Source organism: Prunus avium, chromosome 4 (assembly GCF_965620075.1).
Source record: "Prunus avium chromosome 4, drPruAviu1.hap1.1, whole genome shotgun sequence".
Lineage (NCBI taxonomy): Eukaryota > Viridiplantae > Streptophyta > Magnoliopsida > Rosales > Rosaceae > Prunus > Prunus avium.
Genome location: NC_142287.1, coordinates 33034954 through 33056211, shown reverse-complemented (window position 1 = coordinate 33056211; position 21258 = coordinate 33034954). Strand labels below are relative to the sequence as shown.

General features: G+C 39.9%; 2 protein-coding genes and 2 pseudogenes across 4 annotated transcripts; 3 read left to right on the top strand and 1 right to left on the bottom strand.

The window, feature by feature from the left end:
* The first annotated feature begins 543 nt into the window (after positions 1–543).
* CCP1 (P-loop containing nucleoside triphosphate hydrolases superfamily protein) lies at positions 544–5589 on the top strand. Of its 2 annotated transcripts, none has more exons than XM_021978587.2 (11): positions 544–742; positions 1130–1279; positions 1386–1444; positions 2214–2279; positions 2420–2527; positions 2896–2962; positions 3248–3332; positions 3647–3807; positions 3945–4046; positions 4611–4833; positions 5227–5589. In XM_021978587.2, exons 1-11 carry the CDS (start codon positions 704–706, stop codon positions 5358–5360), a joined length of 1194 nt encoding a protein of 397 aa, XP_021834279.1. In that variant the 5' UTR covers positions 544–703; the 3' UTR covers positions 5361–5589. The 2 variants fall into 2 exon arrangements, with proteins under 2 accessions (XP_021834279.1, XP_021834278.1); XM_021978586.2 differs by having other exon boundaries at positions 1103–1279.
* A 381-nt stretch (positions 5590–5970) lies between these two features.
* LOC110773987 (small ribosomal subunit protein eS28) lies at positions 5971–7140 on the top strand. The gene is made up of 2 exons (XM_021978501.2): positions 5971–6128; positions 6747–7140. The coding sequence occupies exon 2, from the start codon at positions 6748–6750 to the stop codon at positions 6943–6945; it is 198 nt and encodes a 65-aa protein (XP_021834193.1). The 5' UTR covers positions 5971–6128; position 6747; the 3' UTR covers positions 6946–7140.
* Positions 7141–8228: 1088 nt separating this feature from the next.
* LOC110747895 (uncharacterized) lies at positions 8229–18499 on the top strand (annotated as a pseudogene). Its single transcript, XR_015835253.1, has 6 exons — positions 8229–8923; positions 10041–10112; positions 10202–10561; positions 10815–10996; positions 15975–17776; positions 17927–18499. The product of XR_015835253.1 is annotated as an uncharacterized LOC110747895 (transcript).
* A 324-nt stretch (positions 18500–18823) lies between these two features.
* On the bottom strand, positions 18824–19308 carry LOC148295265 (uncharacterized; annotated as a pseudogene).
* Positions 19309–21258: the final 1950 nt, after the last annotated feature.

Sequence of the window (21258 nt, the reverse complement as noted above, 5' to 3'; positions counted from 1 at the left end):
GAAAGAATTAGGAGAGGAAATTGGTAAACTAACCAAGATTGGAAAAATTGTCATTGAACATAATTGGAATTTTCTTTTGGTTTTGAGATTTCTTAACATTAATGGCATTGCTTGATTATGAGGTCGTGGATAGAAATTGTTGATAGAGAGGCCAACCTTAATTGGTTTTAGCCTCTGCAAACAACCGTATTACGTAATTAAAATGAAGGTATGTTTTAGGAAGAAAATGAGAGTAAAATGTATTTTCAATTATTGATGGATGAATTAAGTTGCAAAGGTATTATTAGTTTTAATTTTTTAAATAAAAAAAGTATAATTAGCTAGAGTCTAGAGACTGTAGAGTGGCCATTTCTTTTTCTTTTTCTTTTTCTTCTTTTCTGGTAACATATAGAGTGGGCATTGTTGGTTCAGTAATAATAATGGTCGTCAAGTATTTTCTTGCTCGGCCGGGGCCCAAATGATTTTCCAATTATAACTTTTTTTAAATTTTTTTTGGAGAATTTTTTCGATTTAATAATAAAATACAGAAATTACACATGCTTCTTGTTCGTTCTACATATTTCTATGAGCTCATTGACAGCAAACAAGAGCGCTCAGAGAGAGAGAGAGAGAGAGAGAGAGAGAGAGGGGAATCTAACCAATCTCTCTTTTGCTCTTCTCTTTTCAACTTTTCATTCTCCTCTGCTCCAGATTTGTTTGAGCAATGGCCGAGGAGCCTGCACCCACTCGCTGGTCCTTCCAGGTACTCATTACTTCTCTATCATTTTCTGTTTGATTTCTGAGAAAATGTTGGTGCTTGACAGAATCTATGAGTAGAGTAGCTGTAAGCTTTTTCTGAGCTTGAACTTGAAACTGAAGGAATCCAATTTCTATATTTGTTCTTGTTTTGGGTTGCTTCTGTTTGCTCGGCTACCAAACACAAGCTTAGTGTTCTTGAATATGTACTTTTACTCTTACGGTTACTTATATGCTAGAATTCAAGTAGATTTGGTTTAAATTTTGCTTGTTGAGGTAATTTAGTAGTTGCGATTCTTGATCTGATGGATAGGATTGAATCAAGAATTCGTGGGTTTATCTCAGCTAAAATTATGTGTATTTCTAGGATTTTAAATTGTTTTATGATGCCAAGTTTGGTAGAAAGAAAGTGGCAGAGCCGCAAAACGGGCAGTCCACTGATAAAGCTGTGAGTAATGGGAGTAGTTCGGGGGTGACTGCGAATGGGAATGGTCATGTTAAAAACACAGCTGACTTGGCCATCTACGAGCAATTTCAAAACCAGGTAGGTATTGCATTGTGTCTTATCATGTGCTCAATTGGTGTTGACATCATTGCATGGATTTTGTATAGTCAGATTGATTCGTACTTTGGTTTTGTCTGTTTGTTAGGATAGGAGCTCGGCACCTCACTCGAATGGAGTCTTATCTGATAGGCATGATCAGACACCGTATGGCTTCGCACCGTTTCTCATATTAATTTTATTGTATTAGTTTTTATTACCTTTTGGCTGCATGAGTTCTAGTTAAGAAATCTTAGAGTGAGTAACTAAACATAGTCTCATATCTACTCGACAGACTAAAAAATTTGGTACAAATAATATTTAGCAAAGTTCTACTAACTAGGTACTTAGAGGCTAAAATGTGGGTGGGAGTACTATAGTTTGTCAGGCGTTGAGGTCTGCTGTATGTGTTACTGCATTACTGTGTGGTGCCTAAATGTGTCCTTAATGCATCGTTAATTTAATATTCATGGTATCGCTTAAGTATGTGAAAGCATTAATACAAAAGATGAGCCTTATGTAGCCAAGTCCCCCATATTCTATTTTAAGGGGCTAAGCGTGACTAAACTTCATCCTTTAATATTTTCACATTTGTCATGTTATTGGCTATTTATTCCTTTAAGATATTCACTTAAGGAAAGATGCACAAGGTAAAATGCTTATTCAGAGTCTGACAAAGGAAGAGATCTGATTTTAGCATGGACAACTTATAAGGCTTCCAATATGCTTAGAAGTACAATTCAAGTGTTGGACTTAAGAAGTTTCTGATGATAACAGTTGAATTTATTTAGACTATTGGACGAATTCTTTCAAGGGCTGTATACTAAACTGATTACTAAGTACTTATGATACTTCCCATCTTATTTTCCTCTTGATGGAAGAATGCTTTTGGATGCCTCCTTTAAGAACCTACTGACATGTTTTATGAACTCCACAGACAGAAGTCTCTGTTGCCGGCTTTTGAATCAACAGAAATGCGTTCGTTAGCAGAAAGTTTAGCCAGGTATTTTTAACATAAAAGACTTCACACAATGGAATACATGTAACTGTTATTGCATACATTTTGTCCGGTGGCCAAGGATAATTTCGGTTGTACCCTGAAAACTTCGTCACTTTTATTACCATGTATCGCATCTTGTGCAGGGATATAGTTCGTGGTAATCCAGATGTTAAGTGGGAAAGCATCAAGGGCTTAGAGAATGCAAAACGTTTGCTTAAAGAAGCAGTGGTCATGCCAATTAAATATCCCAAGTAGGTCCAGTTAATGAGCACCTCATGTGCCACAATTTTGTACTCCACATTTATACATGCTTGTTCTTACATTTGTCTGTCTCCCTGTATTTTCCGTATTGAAAAAGTTTAACAAACTACTTGTGGAATTATAAATAGAGAAAGTGTTGTTCCTTGGTTTCTCTATTCTAGAACTTGAGATCTTTGGAAATAATTTCTTGGGTTTCTTCATGTTGATCCATATATGCAAGAATTTTTTCATATTGTTTCTGGCAGCTACTTTACATGTTTTGATAAATTTTAGGGCAAGCAGATTGAATTACTAAATGGTGAAGCCTTTAAAATGATGAAATATCATTCCCAGACCTGATCTTTCCTTTTCCCCCTAGGTACTTTACTGGTCTTTTGTCACCGTGGAAAGGTATTCTCCTCTTTGGCCCTCCAGGGACAGGAAAGGTTTGTAATTTTTCACCTCCTGTTGTTTGTTTATCTTCTCTTTTCTATATTTCCCTGCTTTGGTTATGTGTTTGGTTTTCCATTTCCGTGCCCCAGAAAGGTTGGGGGGTTTTAGGTAGTTGATGTTTTATTGATTAAAATCTGATTTCCTGCAACTTGGAGTTCTTAGCTTGTCTAGAAACATTACATGCTAAATTGGTCTTCCATGCAATGATCCTGTATAACTTCAATTACGTTTTACAATGATACTTTGGAAATAAAATAAGTTAACATCTGATGTTGCAGACAATGCTTGCAAAGGCCGTTGCAACAGAGTGCAAGACCACATTTTTCAACATTTCAGCCTCGTCTGTTGTCAGTAAATGGCGTGGTATGTCGGAGTTGAGCAATTTTCTGAAGATCTTGTTTGTCTGTTTGTTTGTTTGTTATAAAATGGTTACTCAATAGGGAAAGTTTAGCAGGGTCCAAATTTGCCACCTTGTTGGAAACTCAGATGAAACTTAATAATAATGACCTAATTGTGCACCGGAAATTTTTCTTCTTCTTCGTATCCGTTCTTCATTATTTTAATTAAAACAACTCCTGGTACCTGAGTCGAAACTTTTTTTTAATTAGGAAAGTTTTATTTTATTTTAGTAAATTTATGCTGGCTTTTTCAATTTTAATGTTTGTATGACTTTTCAGGCGACTCAGAGAAGTTAGTGAAGGTGTTATTTGAGCTTGCTAGGCACCATGCACCATCAACCATATTTATTGATGAAATTGATGCAATTATTAGTCAACGTGGTGAAGGACGAAGTGAGCATGAAGCGAGTAGGCGTTTGAAGACGGAACTACTCATACAGGTGATGTTGTTTTCTGCTACTTTCTGTATTTTCTTGCTCATCATATGTTCCGATCATCAAAACCTCTGTTGCATATTCCAATTCTGAACATGTCAACTGTGCTTGTTCAAAAATTGATGACTTGTGTTAGATTGCAGATGGATGGCTTGACGAGGACAAGTGAACTTGTTTTTGTTTTGGCTGCAACAAACCTTCCTTGGGAACTGGATGCAGCCATGCTTCGGCGTCTTGAGAAGCGAGTATCCTTTTGAAAAGTGAAATTTATGCTCAGTGATATGTGGTAATAAAACAATTATATCTGTCAATTGGAATTTACGCTAATCGAATGCTTTTGGCATGTATTCTAAATCAACTATATGGAAGCCTTGGAAGTCATAATTGCTGGCATATTATATAATACAAGTTGTGGCTACTTCAAAGGCCTTTATGCCTGTGAATGGATTATGATTACAATCCAATCTGTTACTTGATTGAGAAACATAGTTTGCAATCGTTAACAGAGCACTAGTTAGTTGAGTGCAGTGCTTATGGTTATAGTTTCGCAAACAGATTGCTATGTTCAGTGTTTTGCATAGGATGCCAGGATAATCTTGATGTCTAAATAGATGTAGGATCATTATGTGGTTAGTTAGAAAACTTGATATTGGCCCTAGAACAGGGAAAGGTTAAACTACTCTCATCTGTTGGGCCTTGTTTATCTTCTAGCTAGGTATCAAAATATGAGGCAGCTTTTTACATGATCAAGTATATTTTGCATTCAGTCGTTTTATTTATCAGGTTCTCCATTGACCATGAAAAATTAGATTCTTGTGCCTCTGCCTGAAGCAGAAGCAAGAAGATCCATGTTTGAGGAGCTCCTGCCACTGGAGCCTGATGAGGAGAAGCTTCCTTATGATTTGTTGGTTGAAAGGACAGAAGGATATTCAGGTTCAGATATTCGATTGGTATGCAAGGAGGCTGCCATGCAGCCTTTGAGACGGTTAATGTCATTCCTTGAAGACAGAGAGGAAATAGTTCCTGAGGATGGTATGTGACTCCTAATTATACGTGTCTTATAACATAAGATGGGAGAAGACTTTTACAATATTAAATTTTACTGCATCTCACGAACGGGAAAATGTTACAAGGTGAGAAACATATAGGTTCATCTAGGGCTCTGAGGCTTTGCTTAGGTGGTAAATACACGAGCGAGATAACCTCCATCTTGTGTTGGGGTCTTAGCAAGGATATCCATCCCATTCTATTATTCAATCAACTCAGTTGTTGCTCCCTGTGTTCAACAAAAATTGCATGCATATAAGTTGATATAAATTCTAATATTTGTCTCTTAAATCCTGCAATTTGTGCAAAGGGTCCTTTGCTTAGAATATAAGAGGACATACTCAGTCACAGCTAATCCCAGGATATTTATGGTTGCAGAACTGCCTAAGGTTGGACCAATTAAACACGAAGATATTGAGGCAGCTTTGAAGAACACAAGGCCATCTGCTCATCTCCAAGCTCATCGTTATGAGAAGTTCAATGCGGATTACGGTAGTCAAATACTCCAATGACGGCACATAACCTGTCTTGTCTTGTATGGTTAGATTTGTTAGTTCTGGACTTCGCTTAGATTACCATTGCCTATTGGACATCCAAGGGTTGTTCTGAGAAGTGTAATTTGTGTGAAACCGAATAAAAAGTTGGCTGTTTTCAGATGAAAATAGGTTGATTTGTTTTGTATTTAAACGATTCAGATTTGATGTATGAAGAGAACAGGTTAGCCAGGACTGGCTTTATCTCTCTCTCTCTCCCTCTCTCTCTCGTTTGTGCTCCCTCAATTTTTTTATATTTATTTAGTTGATTTCATTTCATTCAGAATTTCAATGAAATTAACAAACACAATTTCAATAATGACATATATTCTTATTTTGTATTTTTAAGGTAATAATTCCACGTTATTCAGCTCTTCCTCATTTGCAATTGCACCAATTATTAGTATTCAACCAACAAGTCCAGTGCAGAATTCAATTGCTTGAGATAGAGGTCTTGAACGAGAAGATGATGCAACAAAAGCACTAAACGACGTCGTCTTTGGGCTTATTGAGTTCAATTGAGAGAGGTTTTAAACGAGATGATGTAAAAATAATAAACGTCGTCGTCTTGGGCTTTCAATAAGCGATCCATAAAAATATAAGAAGAAAGAAAAAAAGAATCACTATAAAGTAAAAACCTTTCAGAACCCTACTCCCCTCCTCGACGCAGCCGCCGTTACCATCTCCTCCTTCCCTCTCACTCTTCCATTGAAGAAGGCTGTGATTGTGAGACTCTCTCTACCGAAGGTGAATGCTCACTCTTCTCTAAATACTCAATCTTCAAAAGTCTTGTTTCCTATCTCTGTTTGCATTTTCATTTATTTTTTGTTGAACGTTTTATTCTCTGCGACTTTCAATCTCTGTTTGCGTTTTTGGCTGGATGATTTACTCAACACAACCTATTATATGTTGTTTTTAGACCTTAAATATAAGATAAGAAAAGGGTTCTGATCGCTTTCATGGCTATATGGGTCAGAGAGATTTATGCAGAACAGATAAAAAGTTGTAACTTTTGGTTTTGTTTGTGTTCATGTACTTCACAACAAAAAATTGTGAGACTTCCTATCAAATATTGAGACTTTGGAAATATTGTTTATTATGGTTGGTAGCAATGCCCTGTTTGCTCTGTTTTTTGGGAAAATAACATGAAATTGTGATACCCAATTGAGTTCTTTGCTCTGTTTTTTGTATTTTGTAACTTGTGTTCCATTGATAATCGTAATGCTTGCTGAAATTGTCTGGTCTCTTTATTCCCAAGTCTGGCATGGCTTGACATTGTTGCTTTCCATTTTACCATCCTCGTGCCGGCCGGTGGGTACTAGTAGGGTGTTCTCTATCTAATTTTACTTTCACTTTTGCTTGAAGAATGGACTCCACTGTGAAGCATGCTGTGGTTGTGAAAGTTATGGGTCGGACTGGATCTCGTGGGCAGGTGACTCAAGTAAGAGTCAAATTTTTGGATGACCAGAATCGGTTCATCATGAGGAACGTGAAGGGACCAGTGAGGGAGGGGGATATCCTTACCTTGCTCGAGTCTGAGAGGGAAGCTAGAAGGTTGCGTTGATCGGAGATGGTCTCGTTTGTTGATGCTTGAACTTCAAAGTTTTGGTTACTTGCAAGCAACTGTTAATTACTTTTTAAGTTTATTAGTAGCATCGTAGACTTGATTGTTGTGATGAGATTTCTTTGTGGAATCTTTCGGAACTTCTATGTAGGTTTTGTTTGAACAGTAACAAATATTCCTGCTTGCTGTGTCAAACCTTTGCTCTCCTTCTTGCCTGAGCTCTTGGGTATTGATCAACAAAGACTTTTGTCTCAACGTGCAAAACTGGTGCATAAATATGGCTTATTGCTGCTGCATCAAAGTTGAAATTTAGTACTTAATAATCCTTTCCCAAATCTTGTTGATGTAAAGGAGCGCTGATAATCACATCTTTTTGTCCTGACGACTAAAAATTTGAAGCAATTCAATCAACGAAGAAGAGGCCGAAATTTTGATAGAACTCACATATAAAGATGTACCATAAACGCAATAACTAGTTTTGGGATATTGGCCGGGAAGCACTCAGAAAATACACAACACTTACTTTGACCCATCCTTGGTTATAGATATGGAACAAGGACTTTGGCCCTTGTTTGCATTCTCATCTAGCTAATGTATCGAAGCATGATGCAGTTTTTTACATGATCAAGTATATTGAGCGGCTTGTAGCTCGGGTCCTAGGATTTAGTTCAGTTCATGATAGTCCGCCGTACCAAAAGACCCCTATATGTTAATATTTCAGCTTCACTTGCTGCTTAAAACGCAAAATTTACACAACAATAATTAACATATAAATTAAAATATATTATGCGAAGGAGACTGGATTGACCATCCCTATCGAACTGACAGAATATATAGAGACATAAATTTCTGAAGACTTAGACAGATGCCCAATTAATTGTCCTTTATATTTTTCTTTTCTTACAAGTCGGAGTCGTTGCATAGACGACTCGGAGTCGTGCGGATGAGACAAGGATGCAGTTGCATTGGTCAATTGTGAATTGGCCGTACCAAACGACCCCTATATGTTAATATTTCAGCTACACTTGATGCTTAAAATGCAAAATTTACACAACAATAATTAACATATAAATTAAAATATATTATGCGAAGGAGACTGGATTGACCATCCCTATCGAAATGATGGAATATATAGAGACATAAATTTCTGAAGACTTAGACAGATGCCCAATTATTTGTCCATTATATTTTTCTTTTCTTACAAGTCTAAGTCGTTGCATAGACGACTCGGAGTCATGCGGATGAGACAAGGATGCAGTTGCATTGGTCAATTGTGAATTTCGTCATGTCTGATGTGCCGCACTCTTTGACAACTTGTTCTGCCTTCATATATTAAATTGGCCCTGCAACAAATATTCAGTGTGTAAAAGCAAAAACACTTGGATGAAGTTGGAAGGAACTTGTCTGTTTTCGGTGCTCATCTCATGGAGAAGTCTAAGTCGTTTCCTCTTGTCAATGACGTTGTTGCTGGTGCTGCTGCGGTACACTTCTGTAGGTGCAGCAGCACAAACCAACATCACCACGGACCAGTCTGCTCTTCTTGCTCTGAAATCCCATATCAGTAGTGACCCAGACAACATCTTGGTCAACTGGTCAACCATCACCCCAGTTTGTAATTGGGTTGGCGTTACTTGTGGTGCTCGCCACTTGAGAGTTTCAGTCTTAAACCTCTCTTATATGGGACTCACCGGCATCATTCCACCGCACCTCGGCAACCTCTCATTTCTTATTGAGCTGCTTTTCAGAAACAACAGTTTCCATGGCACCTTGCCCCATGAATTGTCTCATTTACATCGCCTCAAGTTTATTAGCTTCGCATTCAACAATTTTATGGGATCGATTCCATTGTGGTTTGGGTCCTTCCCTAAACTTCAAAGCTTGATTTTGTGGGGCAATCAATTTTCAGGTTCTATACCCACGACCATCTTCAACTTATCTACATTGCAAGTGATTGATCTAGACAACAACCAACTATCAGGTACGCATGCATATGTATCAACAACCTATCTACGAATAAATATAATATGATTACGTTTTAGCATATTTCTATTAATTTATAATATAAGCTAAACTATCCTTGTTTCTTCTTTTTTCAATAGAAACTTAAGCTTGTCCTATTAAACTTGATTTTCTTGCTTACAGCCCATCATATAGCAAAAAAACCTCTCTTGAATAGATTATGTCTTTAATTTTTAATTTTGAGTTTAGTTAGTCTTTTTCTTCTATATTTGAAAGTTTGTATAAAAATTAAACTTATTTATAATTTCGACCCCTATTCTTTACCTCGAATTTCAAATTCTCCCATAAATATGCAGTTAGGTCAATGTTCATTTCGTCACCCTAATTTCGTGTCCCATGTTCCTATTTTTTAAAATCAGAGTCCCACATTCTTTATTGCATCAATTTTCTTAGTAAAATTGTTAACTTGTTGACGTGACATGTGCATTTTAGTAATTTTAGTAATTAAAAAAATTAAAATTAAAATTAAACAAAACATATATATTAATTAAATTTATTTTTTGAAAAACTGCATTTGCTTAAAATTAAATTTATTTAAAATTTTTAATTAAAAAATGTTTAAATATTTGAAGCCGCAGCCACAGCTGCCACCCCGCAAGCAACCATTGCCTTCTGCACCCAATCGCACCTCGCATCCATTCTCCCCAAGCCAGCCAACCTCCTCCCCACCCTATAGCCGTGACCCCACAACCACAAAATAATTTTGATGATTGTATTTGTTGGGATATTCACTATCTTTCGGCACCTGCTGTTTCATTCCAGCTTTGGTGCTTTTTATTTTCCTTCACTTCTCTCTCTAGCCACCTTCCCTAAGCATAAAAACTACATTGATGAAATGAAACTAGAGACAACATTTGGGCTATAAATAATTAAAACTCATTGAGTGTCGGATATGGACATAGATTGTAAATAATGAGTAATACATGGCCAAAAATTAATCCTACATGGGATTCGCTCGATTTTTTTTTGGGCTGCAGTTGTAGTAAGTACATGAATTTGTGTCTACACTATTTGATTTGCAAGAAATTAGTTTAGATTATTTTAAATGTTTTCTGAGACTTTGGCATGCATACCAGGAAATATACCAAGTAAAATTGGGAACTTAACAATGCTGGAGGAGATATACCTGAGCTACAACAAATTCACCGGTATATTGTTGCATTTCATTGTATGAATAAAATTAAATAGCCTAATTATATAGTTTGATATATATGTGCATATCTTGTTGATTTTTCAGAAATTCCAAACGAGATCGGATTTTTAGATCAGGTGGAGCATTTGTTCGTTCAGGTGAACGCCCTAAAAGGGCATGTTCCTGCCAGTGTCTTCAACATGTCCTCTTTGACTATTTAGACTCTATATGAAAACAGTTTGAGTGGTGGTCTTCCAGATAATATATGCCAGCATCTTCCTAATCTTCAGGAAGCTAATTTTGGCCGCAACCAGTTTGATGGTCCACTTCCATCCAAATTATGGCATTGCAAACATCTTCTTTCATTAGCATTGTCTAGAAACAATTTCAGTGGAAGCATACCCAAATATATTGGCAACTTAACCCAATTAACAACGATTTATCTGGAAGACAACAATTTGACAGGTAATTGATATTTCATTATGTTGTTCCAACTATATCTTTTTGTTTGGCATCATTTATCATTATTTAACTATTTTGTACAAGGTCAACAGATAAAAAAGAGAACGAAAACCCCTTCAGCCCTGTTCACTTCTCTTGGGCTACAAATTGTATAGAATAAAATAGATTGAATTGCATAATAAACGTTAACATTGTATAGAAGTCAATATTGTTTTCATCTAACCTAATGCGCTACAATGTTTTGAAATTGTGGCAGGCACTATACCAAACGAGATCGGTGATCTTCAGAATTTAGAGGTTTTATCAATCCAAATTAACAATCTAAATGGCCTCATCCCAGCCTCAATCTTCAATATCTCCACGATAACAGACCTCGCACTTGGTTTGAATATGCCTCCCAGCAAACATAGGCCTTGGGGTTCCAAACCTACAAAACCTGTTGTGCGGAAGCGTCAACCAATTTCGAGTGAAAAATTAACAACTGGCAGGAGATAAAATAATGAACACAAAACAACACTAACAAGAACACCAAGATTTATACTGGTTCGACAATGCCTACATCCAGTTTGGAGACGACGGAGTATTCCACTATAATCAATGAGAGAATACAATAGTGTTTAACACTCAGAAACCCAAGCCCCAAATATACCCAAGCTCACACACTCAAGAATATAAAGAGAATACAAATTGAGTACAATTTAGAGAAAGGGAAAAATAACCAACGACAGCAACAATTTGTTTTGCTGCCCAACTCTTATTTTTCCTCTCTCAATTTTCTCTCTGCAAACTTCTGTCTCTCCTACTCTGGGCTGCTGCTGCTTCTCCTTTTAAAGCCAAAGGAAGTGGCTTCTCAAAGAAGCCAACGGCCAAAGGCCTTCCATCAAGTCTGTTTGTACCATATCTGACCCTCCACTCATACAACGACACGTGGATCAGAGAAGCTCACCCAAGTACCCAAGGCCTCGAACAATCGGCATAGGCTACTGATGACATTGTCTCAAAGCTGCAAACAACCGATACAGGCCCAGCTCGTCTACAATCGGCACCCCATACCGATTGTACATAATCAGCCTTGAAGCACCCGCCCGAAATATCTAAGGACTCGTGTCAACCTCACAGGGCCCTCCCACGAGTCCCACATCGGAAATGAACACCACAAGCATCCCAAATGCCCTCTATAAATACACCCCTTCACCATCAACAAAGGGGTAAGACTTTTCAGCTTGACTTTTATACTTCTATATGGTCAACAGCAAGAGCTCTTAAAAACAATCTTACTTGAGCGTCGGAGGGTCTTAGGCTGGTTCCACACCGGTTCCATAGACCTCACGAGCTTCGCTTATCTTCTATTCAGGATCAGCATCTGAAGACAGGAGGAATCTCCATTTACAACTCAATCGATCTCCTAGATCGTCCACATCTCTTGTAAGTTGCACTCATCTCTATCTGTTCAGATTTAGCGCCAACAGATTGTCGCCGTCTGTGGGAAACGACACAAAACGCTATGTCGTTCTCCTTCACGAGTGCTCTCGGCACCCTTTTGAGCCATGCCCTCGGCACCTCCTACAATCGGCCTTCGGCCTTCGGCCTTCGGCGCCCTTGCATCATTCGGCGTGTGCGATGTCTTCACATCCCCCCAATGATTCGGCATCGGCCTTCGGCCTTCGGCGCCCTTGCATCATTCGGCGCGTGCGATGTCTTCACATCCCCCAATGATCCGGCATCTGCCTTCGGCCTTCGGCCTTCGGCGCCCTTGCATCATTCGGCGCGTGCGATGTCTTCACATCCCCCAATGATCCGGCATCTGCCTTCGGCCTTCGGCCTTCGGCGCCCTTGCATCATTCGGCGCGTGCGATGTCTTCACATCCCCCAATGATCCGGCATCTGCCTTCGGCCTTCGGCCTTCGGCGCCCCTGCATCATTCGGCGCGTGCGATGTCTTCACATCCCCCAATGATTCGGTATCTGCCTTCGGCCTACGGCGCCCTTGCATCATTCGGCGTGTGCGATGTCTTCACATCCCCCCAATGATTCGGTATCTGCCTTCGGCCTACGGCGCCCTTGCATCATTCGGCGTGTGCGATGTCTTCACATCCCCCCAATGATTCGGCATCTGCCTTCGGCCTACGGCGCCCTTGCATCATTCGGCGTGTGCGATGTCTTCACATCCCCCCAATGATTCGGTATCTGCCTTCGGCGCCCTTGCATCATTCGGCGTGTGCGATGTCTTCACATCCCCCCAATGATTCGGTATCTGCCTTCGGCCTACGGCGCCCTTGCATCATTCGGCGTGTGCGATGTCTTCACATCCCCCCAATGATTCGGCATCTGCCTTCGGCCTACGGCGCCCTTGCATCATTCGGCGTGTGCGATGTCTTCACATCCCCCCAATGATTCGGTATCTGCCTTCGGCGCCCTTGCATCATTCGGCGCGTGCGATGTCTTCACATCCCCCAATGATCTGGCATCTGCCTTCGGCCTTCGGCGCCCCTGCATCATTCGGCGCGTGCGATGTCTTCACATCCCCCCAATGATTCGGTATCTGCCTTCGGCCTTCGGCGCCCCTGCATCATTCGGCGCGTGCGATGTCTTCACATCCCCCCAATGATTCGGTATCTGCCTTCGGCCTACAGCGCCCTTGCATCATTCGGCGCGTGCGATGTCTTCACATCCCCCAATGATCCGGCATCTGCCTTCGGCCTTCGGCCTTCGGCGCCCCTGCATCATTCGGCGCGTGCGATGTCTTCACATCCCCCCAATGATTCGGCATCTGCCATCGGCCTTCGGCACCCCTTGCATCATTCGGCGTGTGTGATGTCTTCACGTCCCCTCAATGATTCAGCATTCGGCCATTGGCATCAACCTTCGGCATCAGCCATCAGCCATCAGCCATGCCGAACGGCACCTTCCAAGAGACACTTCTCCATTACGGCGCCATCAGCCTTCGGCCATCGGCATCAGCCTTCGGCCACCAGCCTTACCATGCTGGAGCAACCATGAATGCTAAAGCAGCGACATGTAGAAGATAAATCCTTGCAATATAATATTAAGAAGAAGAAGAAACACATGGGCCACCCTATCTTTTCTGGACATGCCTTACCGTTCGGCATATTCCTTGGAAAGCATTATTGGAGAAACTTATTATTCTTGGGGTCAAGAAAAGCCACGTGCATTATTTCCAAGAGATAAAAACACATTTTCTTATCTTATACTTTAATATATTTATAAGCATGGGATTCAATAATTCCATATATTATTCAGGTGGCTGACATAAAACATGGGCTCAATCGGTGACCCAGTCACCTTCAATTCTTCTTATTTTAATACTATTTTGTCCTATTGGCTATATAGGAAAAGCCAATCAGAAAGTGACTCAATTTGCATGGCTTGCACGGCTTGCGTGACCAAGAGTGAAACCACCATCTACATGCCCCCCAACTAGCTACCGAACGGTAGCCATGCCAATAGCTTTCTCAAGACATCCACTTGGTCAAAGATTCTGAACGGCAAATAAATAGCTCCTGTAGCGCATGTCAATATTCAACCCCTCGAAGTGCACTGTGCGTCTTCAAATCGCAAGACCTTACCGTTCGGCACCTCGCTTCGCATGGCTTCCATGACTGTGGGAGCAGCTTCCGTTCAAACCAAATATGGCTGTCACGTTGCATGGCAAACGAAGCAGAAATCTATTCCAATCTAACGGATGCCCACGTGCATCCCCACCACACCATGAGCTGTCAATTGCCATTCGGCAATTCAATGGAATACCCATGCAGTGGACAATGAGTCAAGGGATCGGCATCATGTCGTTCAGCACCAACTCAACTTGACTGAATTTCTTATGGCAAGTCATCCCACCGGAGCAATAAAATCTCCCATGGCTATCGAAGTCCATGCACTTGTACAGAATCAATGCCTCTGGCTGTGTACACCATGCCGATGAATTGCTCTAGACACCCAACCGTTCGGCAATCCCACATGCCTCACACTAAGGCTGAATGGCAAAGCACAGAATGGAAAACTCCAAGGTAGCCATCGGCACCGCATCCTCCAAACAAATTGACTGGCCAAACCATGAGATTGCTCACGGCACCCAAGAGGCTTAAAGAGACCACCTTCATACCGTTCGGTAGCCTTTCCCTATCGACCCACTGGGGGACTTGGCCCTTTATCTGTCGTTTGGAAGCTTTTGATTGCTACCGTGTCTTTTTGCATTCTACACTCATTGCTTGGAAAATCTTTCAAAGGGAACCAAACGGCACCCAAGCCCAACATGCATATTGAAGATGACAATTACTGATCGGCACCCAAGTCAAGGATGAAATCATCATTAGCAAATCCAGCTGCCGTTCGGCACCACCCATGCTCAAACAACCACAAAGCTCCGCTAATCCACCATGTTGGGCACCCATGTGCTGAAGACAATTGGCCATCGGCAATAGCCATACGACGCGAGCGTTGCCTACGGCACCCCGTCAGCATTTGGCAGGAGTGGAGCCTTCGGTACCCTGTCATCATTCGGCAGAAGCGATGCCTTCGGCACCTTATCATCATTCGTGCCGTTTCCTTTTCCAAGCTCACTCGCTCGGGCACTTGGGGGACTACATACCACCATCGGCAGCATTGAGACCATCGAGTCCGGATCAGAATGCCGAAGACAGATTCAAGTCCCCAACCGAGAAGCTTCTCAATCGGTAACTTGGGGGACTACTGTTTGTACCATATCTGACCCTCCACTCATACAACGACACGTGGATCAGAGAAGCTCACCCAAGTACCCAAGGCCTCGAACAATCGGCATAGGCTACTGATGACATTGTCTCAAAGCTGCAAACAACCGATACAGGCCCAGCTCGTCTACAATCGGCACCCCATACCGATTGTACATAATCAGCCTTGAAGCACCCGCCCGAAATATCTAAGGACTCGTGTCAACCTCACAGGGCCCTCCCACGAGTCCCACATCGGAAATGAACACCACAAGCATCCCAAATGCCCTCTATAAATACACCCCTTCACCATCAACAAAGGGGTAAGACTTTTCAGCTTGACTTTTATACTTCTATATGGTCAACAGCAAGAGCTCTTAAAAACAATCTTACTTGAGCATCGAAGGGTCTTAGGCTGGTTCCACACCGGTTCCATAGACCTCACGAGCTTCGCTTATCTTCTATTCAGGATCAGCATCTGAAGACAGGAGGAATCTCCATTTACAACTCAATCGATCTCCTAGATCGTCCACATCTCTTGTAAGTTGCACTCATCTCTATCTGTTCAGATTTAGCGCCAACAAAGTCAAAAGCAATAAATGCTAGCCTTTTGTCTCCCACATGCAGCTTCCCATTCCACTTTGTCTGCCAATGCCAAATAATATATTCTACTTTTGGCCGAAAGCAACTTTGCTTTTGAGACAATAGTCAACAAAACCTTTATATAGCAGGAATTGACCTCAGCGGAGTAATCCCCAACCTCTCCAATGCTTCTATGCTCACGAACCTAGATTTGGGCAAAAACTCATTTACAGGGTTTATTCCAAGCACGCTCTGTGCCTTGACAAACCTTCAGACGCTTAGGTTATCAACGAATAATTTGGCGATTGATACTTCGACTCTCTCTTGTTTGGCTAATCTTGCAAATTTGACAAGACTACAGTTGCAAAATAATCCCTTAAATGTCAGACTTGATGATTCCTTTCGGAATTGCTCTACATTGTCGCGGCTTCAATATATTTTTTTATCCAATTGCAGCATGAGGGGTAACATTCCCATTGGTATTAGCAACATTAGCGGCTTGGTAAGCTTATTCCTGGATGGCAATCAATTGAGTGGATCAATTCCAACTTCACTGGGAAGACTAGGGAATCTCCAAGGTTTGCGCTTGAGTAACAACAAATTGCAAGGGTACATCCCATATGAACTTTGTCAACTAGATAAGCTAGTTGTATTGCTTTTGGGTGGTAATCAGCTCTCTGGTTCTATACCTTCCTGTTTGGGTAATCTAGCCGCATCTCTAAGAACTCTATCACTGGAGTCCAATTCGTTGAGTTCCACAATACCATCAACTTTTTGGAATCTTGTTTATACCTTGCATGTCAACTTGTCATCCAATTCTCTAATTGGATCTCTCTCACAAGATATTGGAAACTTGAAAGTTGTGATAGATGTAGATTTATCAAATAACCATTTATCTGGTGTTATACCAAGCACCATTGGCGGTCTTCGGGAACTGGTTAGTCTATCCTTGGCAAGTAATAATTTGGAAGGACCTATTCCAAGTTCATTTCACAACTTGCTAAGCCTGGAACTCTTGGATTTATCCAGAAACAATCTGTCTGGAGTGATTCCCGAGTCTTTAGAAGCTTTGTCACTTCTCAAGTATCTGGATTTGTCTTTCAACAGGCTCCAAGGACAAATTCCAACTGGTGGCCCATTTCAAAACTTCTATGCTCAATCATTTGTCTCAAACAGTGCACTATGTGGTGCACCCCGACTTCATGTTCCACCATGCAAAAAAGGTACACTCGAACCAAATTGGAGGAAAGCTAAATATATCGTCCCAGGGATCATGTCAGTAGTTCTCCTAGTGGCCTCCGTATCTATCTTTCTACTACGCAGGAAAAGGAATGTGGAAGTTACAATAGAGGCTAGCTCATTGCTTCAACCTCTTTGGAGAAGAGTTTCACGCCTAGAACTTCTAAGGGTAACGAATGGATTTCACGAAAGCAACTTACTTGGAAGTGGAAGTTTTGGATCAGTATATAAAGGGACACTTTCATATGGAATAGATGTTGCAGTAAAGGTTTTCAGTTTACAGCTAGAATGGGCATTCAAGAGTTTTGATAGGGAATGTGAAATCCTAAGCAATATTCGTCATCGAAACCTTGTCAAAATCATCAGTTGTTGCAGTGAAATTGATTTCAAAGCTCTAGTACTGCAATACATGCCAAATGGGAGCCTCGAGAACTGGTTGTACTATCAAGACTATTCTTTGCATATCTTACAGAGGATGAACATAATGATAGACGTTGCGTCGGGATTGGAATACCTTCACCATGGTTATTCAATACCTATAGTCCATTGTGATTTGAAGCCGAGCAATATACTACTAGATGATGATATGGTTGAGCATGTTGCTGATTTTGGAATTGCAAAACTCTTGGATGGAGGAGATTCTATGACCCAAACCATGACCCTAGCCACAGTTGGGTATATGGCTCCAGGTGATGTAGTTGCTAGTTTAATATCTTTTAATCCTATACATGTTGTCCTTAATTATGAAGAACTTAACTTTATAATTTTCTTTTCATCATACATATGTATACAATTCACACACATATACAAGAACAACTCAAATATAGTTCATATTGCAGAGTATGGAATGGAAGGAATAGTTTCAAGAAGAGGGGATGTGTACAGTTTTGGAATTCTAGTGATGGAAACATTCACCAGAAGGAAGCCAACAGATGAGATGTTTGTTGAGGAAATGAATATAAAGCAATGGGTTGCGAACTCACTATTATTACCAGATGCAAAGATAGATGAAGTTGTGGATGCCAATTTGCTTGGGATTGGGACAGAGCAGGAAGATGATGATCACGTGAGAAAGAGGGATTGCTTATCATCCATTATGCAATTAGCTCTTGCTTGCTGTGCAGAATCACCATAAGAGAGGATGAGTATGAAAGAAGCTGTAGATACACTCAATAAAATCAAGATGAAGTTTTCCAGGGACGCCACAAGAAGTGTCGTGTTAAACCGTCCTCTTGCTCAGCGCTTCAATTAATGGATCCTATGACAATGACATATATTTCTTTCATGCACTTTGGTTGGATTCGATTCAATTTGAGTCTTAATTCATGCGGTTGTATAATTGTATTTGAATTTTAAAGACAATAATATATAGATGGAACAATTCATCATAAAGAAATTCAAAGCTTCTTACATACTTGGTATTGCAGGGTCTGTTTTGTTGTATTATGACATCCACACCACACGAGATGTATTATGATATCCACCACAAATATGATAATCCAATACCAAATACAACAACAAATGATGGATTAGAGAGGCTACTACGCGAAACAGAAAGCGTTCCCGCCTACCATCTAAGACTTTAGAAAAGCTATGTGCAATAGACTTCGATGAAAGTACAAAGAACCATCCAGCCACAAAAGGACTTCCTAGTCCATAAGCATGCCAGAAGCACAAAAACTACTCAAAACAACAATGTTCCAGCCCCAGATTGATTGAACCCCTTCAATGATGAATCAGCCGTTTCTCCCGAATTTTGCATCAGTCCATGCTTTGGCAATTGTTGCTTTCATGTCAGCATCCCCTTCGTTGTACATATTCTGCAAGTTGCATTGAATACAGCAGTAATTAAGCAATCAAATATATGTTTATTCAATGTGATTGCATTCACATTTTCAGATGTGGATGTGCATGCATATACATGTCAACCTCAAAGCTTGGTAACCTTACCTATGATTCCTGCCATGGGATCTCTCTCTTCATCCAGATTTGCCTGCAATATCAAACAATAAAACAAACTAATTCTACTTCTGCCCTTGCCAATGATATGATGAAGTACCTTGTCCTCCTTAAACTTCAAATCCAACCAGTAATCCTTTCAAGATTTAGCCAAATTGATAACAACCCTTTTAGGGTCAACTATCACCTTACACTTCTCTGGGACAATCTCCTTTTGCAGTTTAGGTATAGCCCATTTGTAATTCTTTCCTTGGAAATCATGGAATTGATGTCAAAGTACATAGGCTTAGTTTGGAAATATTGTGTATTATGGGTAGTAGTGCCTTGTTTTAAGAGAGCAAATAAACAAGAGAGAGATACATGTCGTAGCTTGTGGTTGGCTTAGTTTTGATGTTTAGGTTTCATTAACTGGTGTGCTATGGAATCCAAATGTCCTCTGTAGACCAATCTCATGTGCTGCTATATAATGCTGATATTTTTCAATGTTTCAGTTATTGGAAAATAACATGGAATTGTGATACCAATTGAGTTCTTTGCTCTGTTTTTTTTTTTTGTATATTATATAACTTGTGTTCGATTTATAATCTTAATGCCAAATCTTGTGTTCCTTCCCAAAGTCTTAAGATTATGAAATTGTCTGGTCTCTTGCTACATCAAAGTTGAAATTTAGTATTTAATCAATCCTTTCCCAAGTCTTGTTGATGTAAAGGAGCGCAGATGATCACAATCTTCTTGTCCTATTCAATCAACGAAGAAGAGGCCGAAATTTTGATAGAACTCACATATAAAAATATACCATAAACCCAATAACTAGTTTTGGGATAATGGACGGGAAGCACTCAGAAAATACACAACATTACTTTGACCCATCCACAAGTGTGATGAGACAGTTGTTATCAATTAAATACCTTTGGCCAAAAATCTTGTGCATTAACCCCTTTCTCACTGAGAATTTGGAAACTCTGTTTCAGTCACTCTGTGTCTCTCAATGGCTGTGGACAAAGACAAGCTTGAAGAAGACGCTTCCATTGCCCGCTTCTACAAGATTGTTCTTAGTTGGGACTTTTTCGTCCGCGAAAAATCAACAGTAGTTTCTCTGTCCTTCAACTATCTCATGTACATACATATATAATATAAAGATAAAGATAAATGTACTTATTTTTTCTTCTTCTTTCCTTTCTCTGTTTAGTTTTGAGAAAATTTTCTTCTCACTGGATGTTCTTTGTACATTTACTTGTGCAGTAGGAGACGCCACGGAAAGGTGTGTTGTGGAGTGCACTGAAGTTGATCTGTTTCACTTAGCAGTTCTTACCTCTGCGAATGACATGGATGACAAGAAATCAGTATCGCAAGAATGATATTTTGCTTCTTTCAAAACAAAGGTAATCAAATTCAACTGATTCTGTTTATTTCTATGTTGTCTGTGTTGCATTTATCTCATAGTGCTCTCAAGATGTACGGCACTTTTATGTTCAAAATATTAACTTTACAAGCAAAATATTAGTATTTTACATTAAATACATAGATTCATTCATGCATAAGTGGAATACACGCGGCACAAAATGAATGGGGTAGGTAAAAAGAAAAAAAGTAAGAGGAAAGGTAGCTGGTACTTAGCAAGTGCGGAAAATTTTTGACTGAAAAATAATGTGTTTGTCTTTGGTTTTTGGGGAAAATAAAGGAAAAGTAAATCTTGGGAAATGACAGGTTTCAATAACCAAAAAAAATCACAAAAGAAGACTCATGTAAGAGGAATGACATAATTTATATATTATGTAGGGTTACTTACTGTTTTGATGGCATTTCTTATTGCAGTATGAAAAGGAAACTCCAAGTCCAACAATCTATGCTTTTGCGGTGGTAGAAAGTCGTCAACTAAGTGGTTTTTGGATTAGAATGTATCTGGAGAAGTTACAAATTCGAATCCATATGCAGTTAAATCACGTTTAAGGCTGTTAAACATGAAGTATTTGGTAACTTCTAGTAGTGAACGAGACAGGTTCTTTTACACTTATAAGGTAACACTTTTTTTTTAAGTAATGAGGTTAACTTTGTCATGCTCTTACATCATAAGCTCGTAAGTACATATCCAGAGCTTAAATCAAGTGATCAGTTGGCGATTATATCCCCATACAGAGAGCAAGTAGAACGCCTGAAACAACGTTTCAGAAGTACTTACGGTGTGGAGTTTGAGAAATTAGTGGAGAGTACT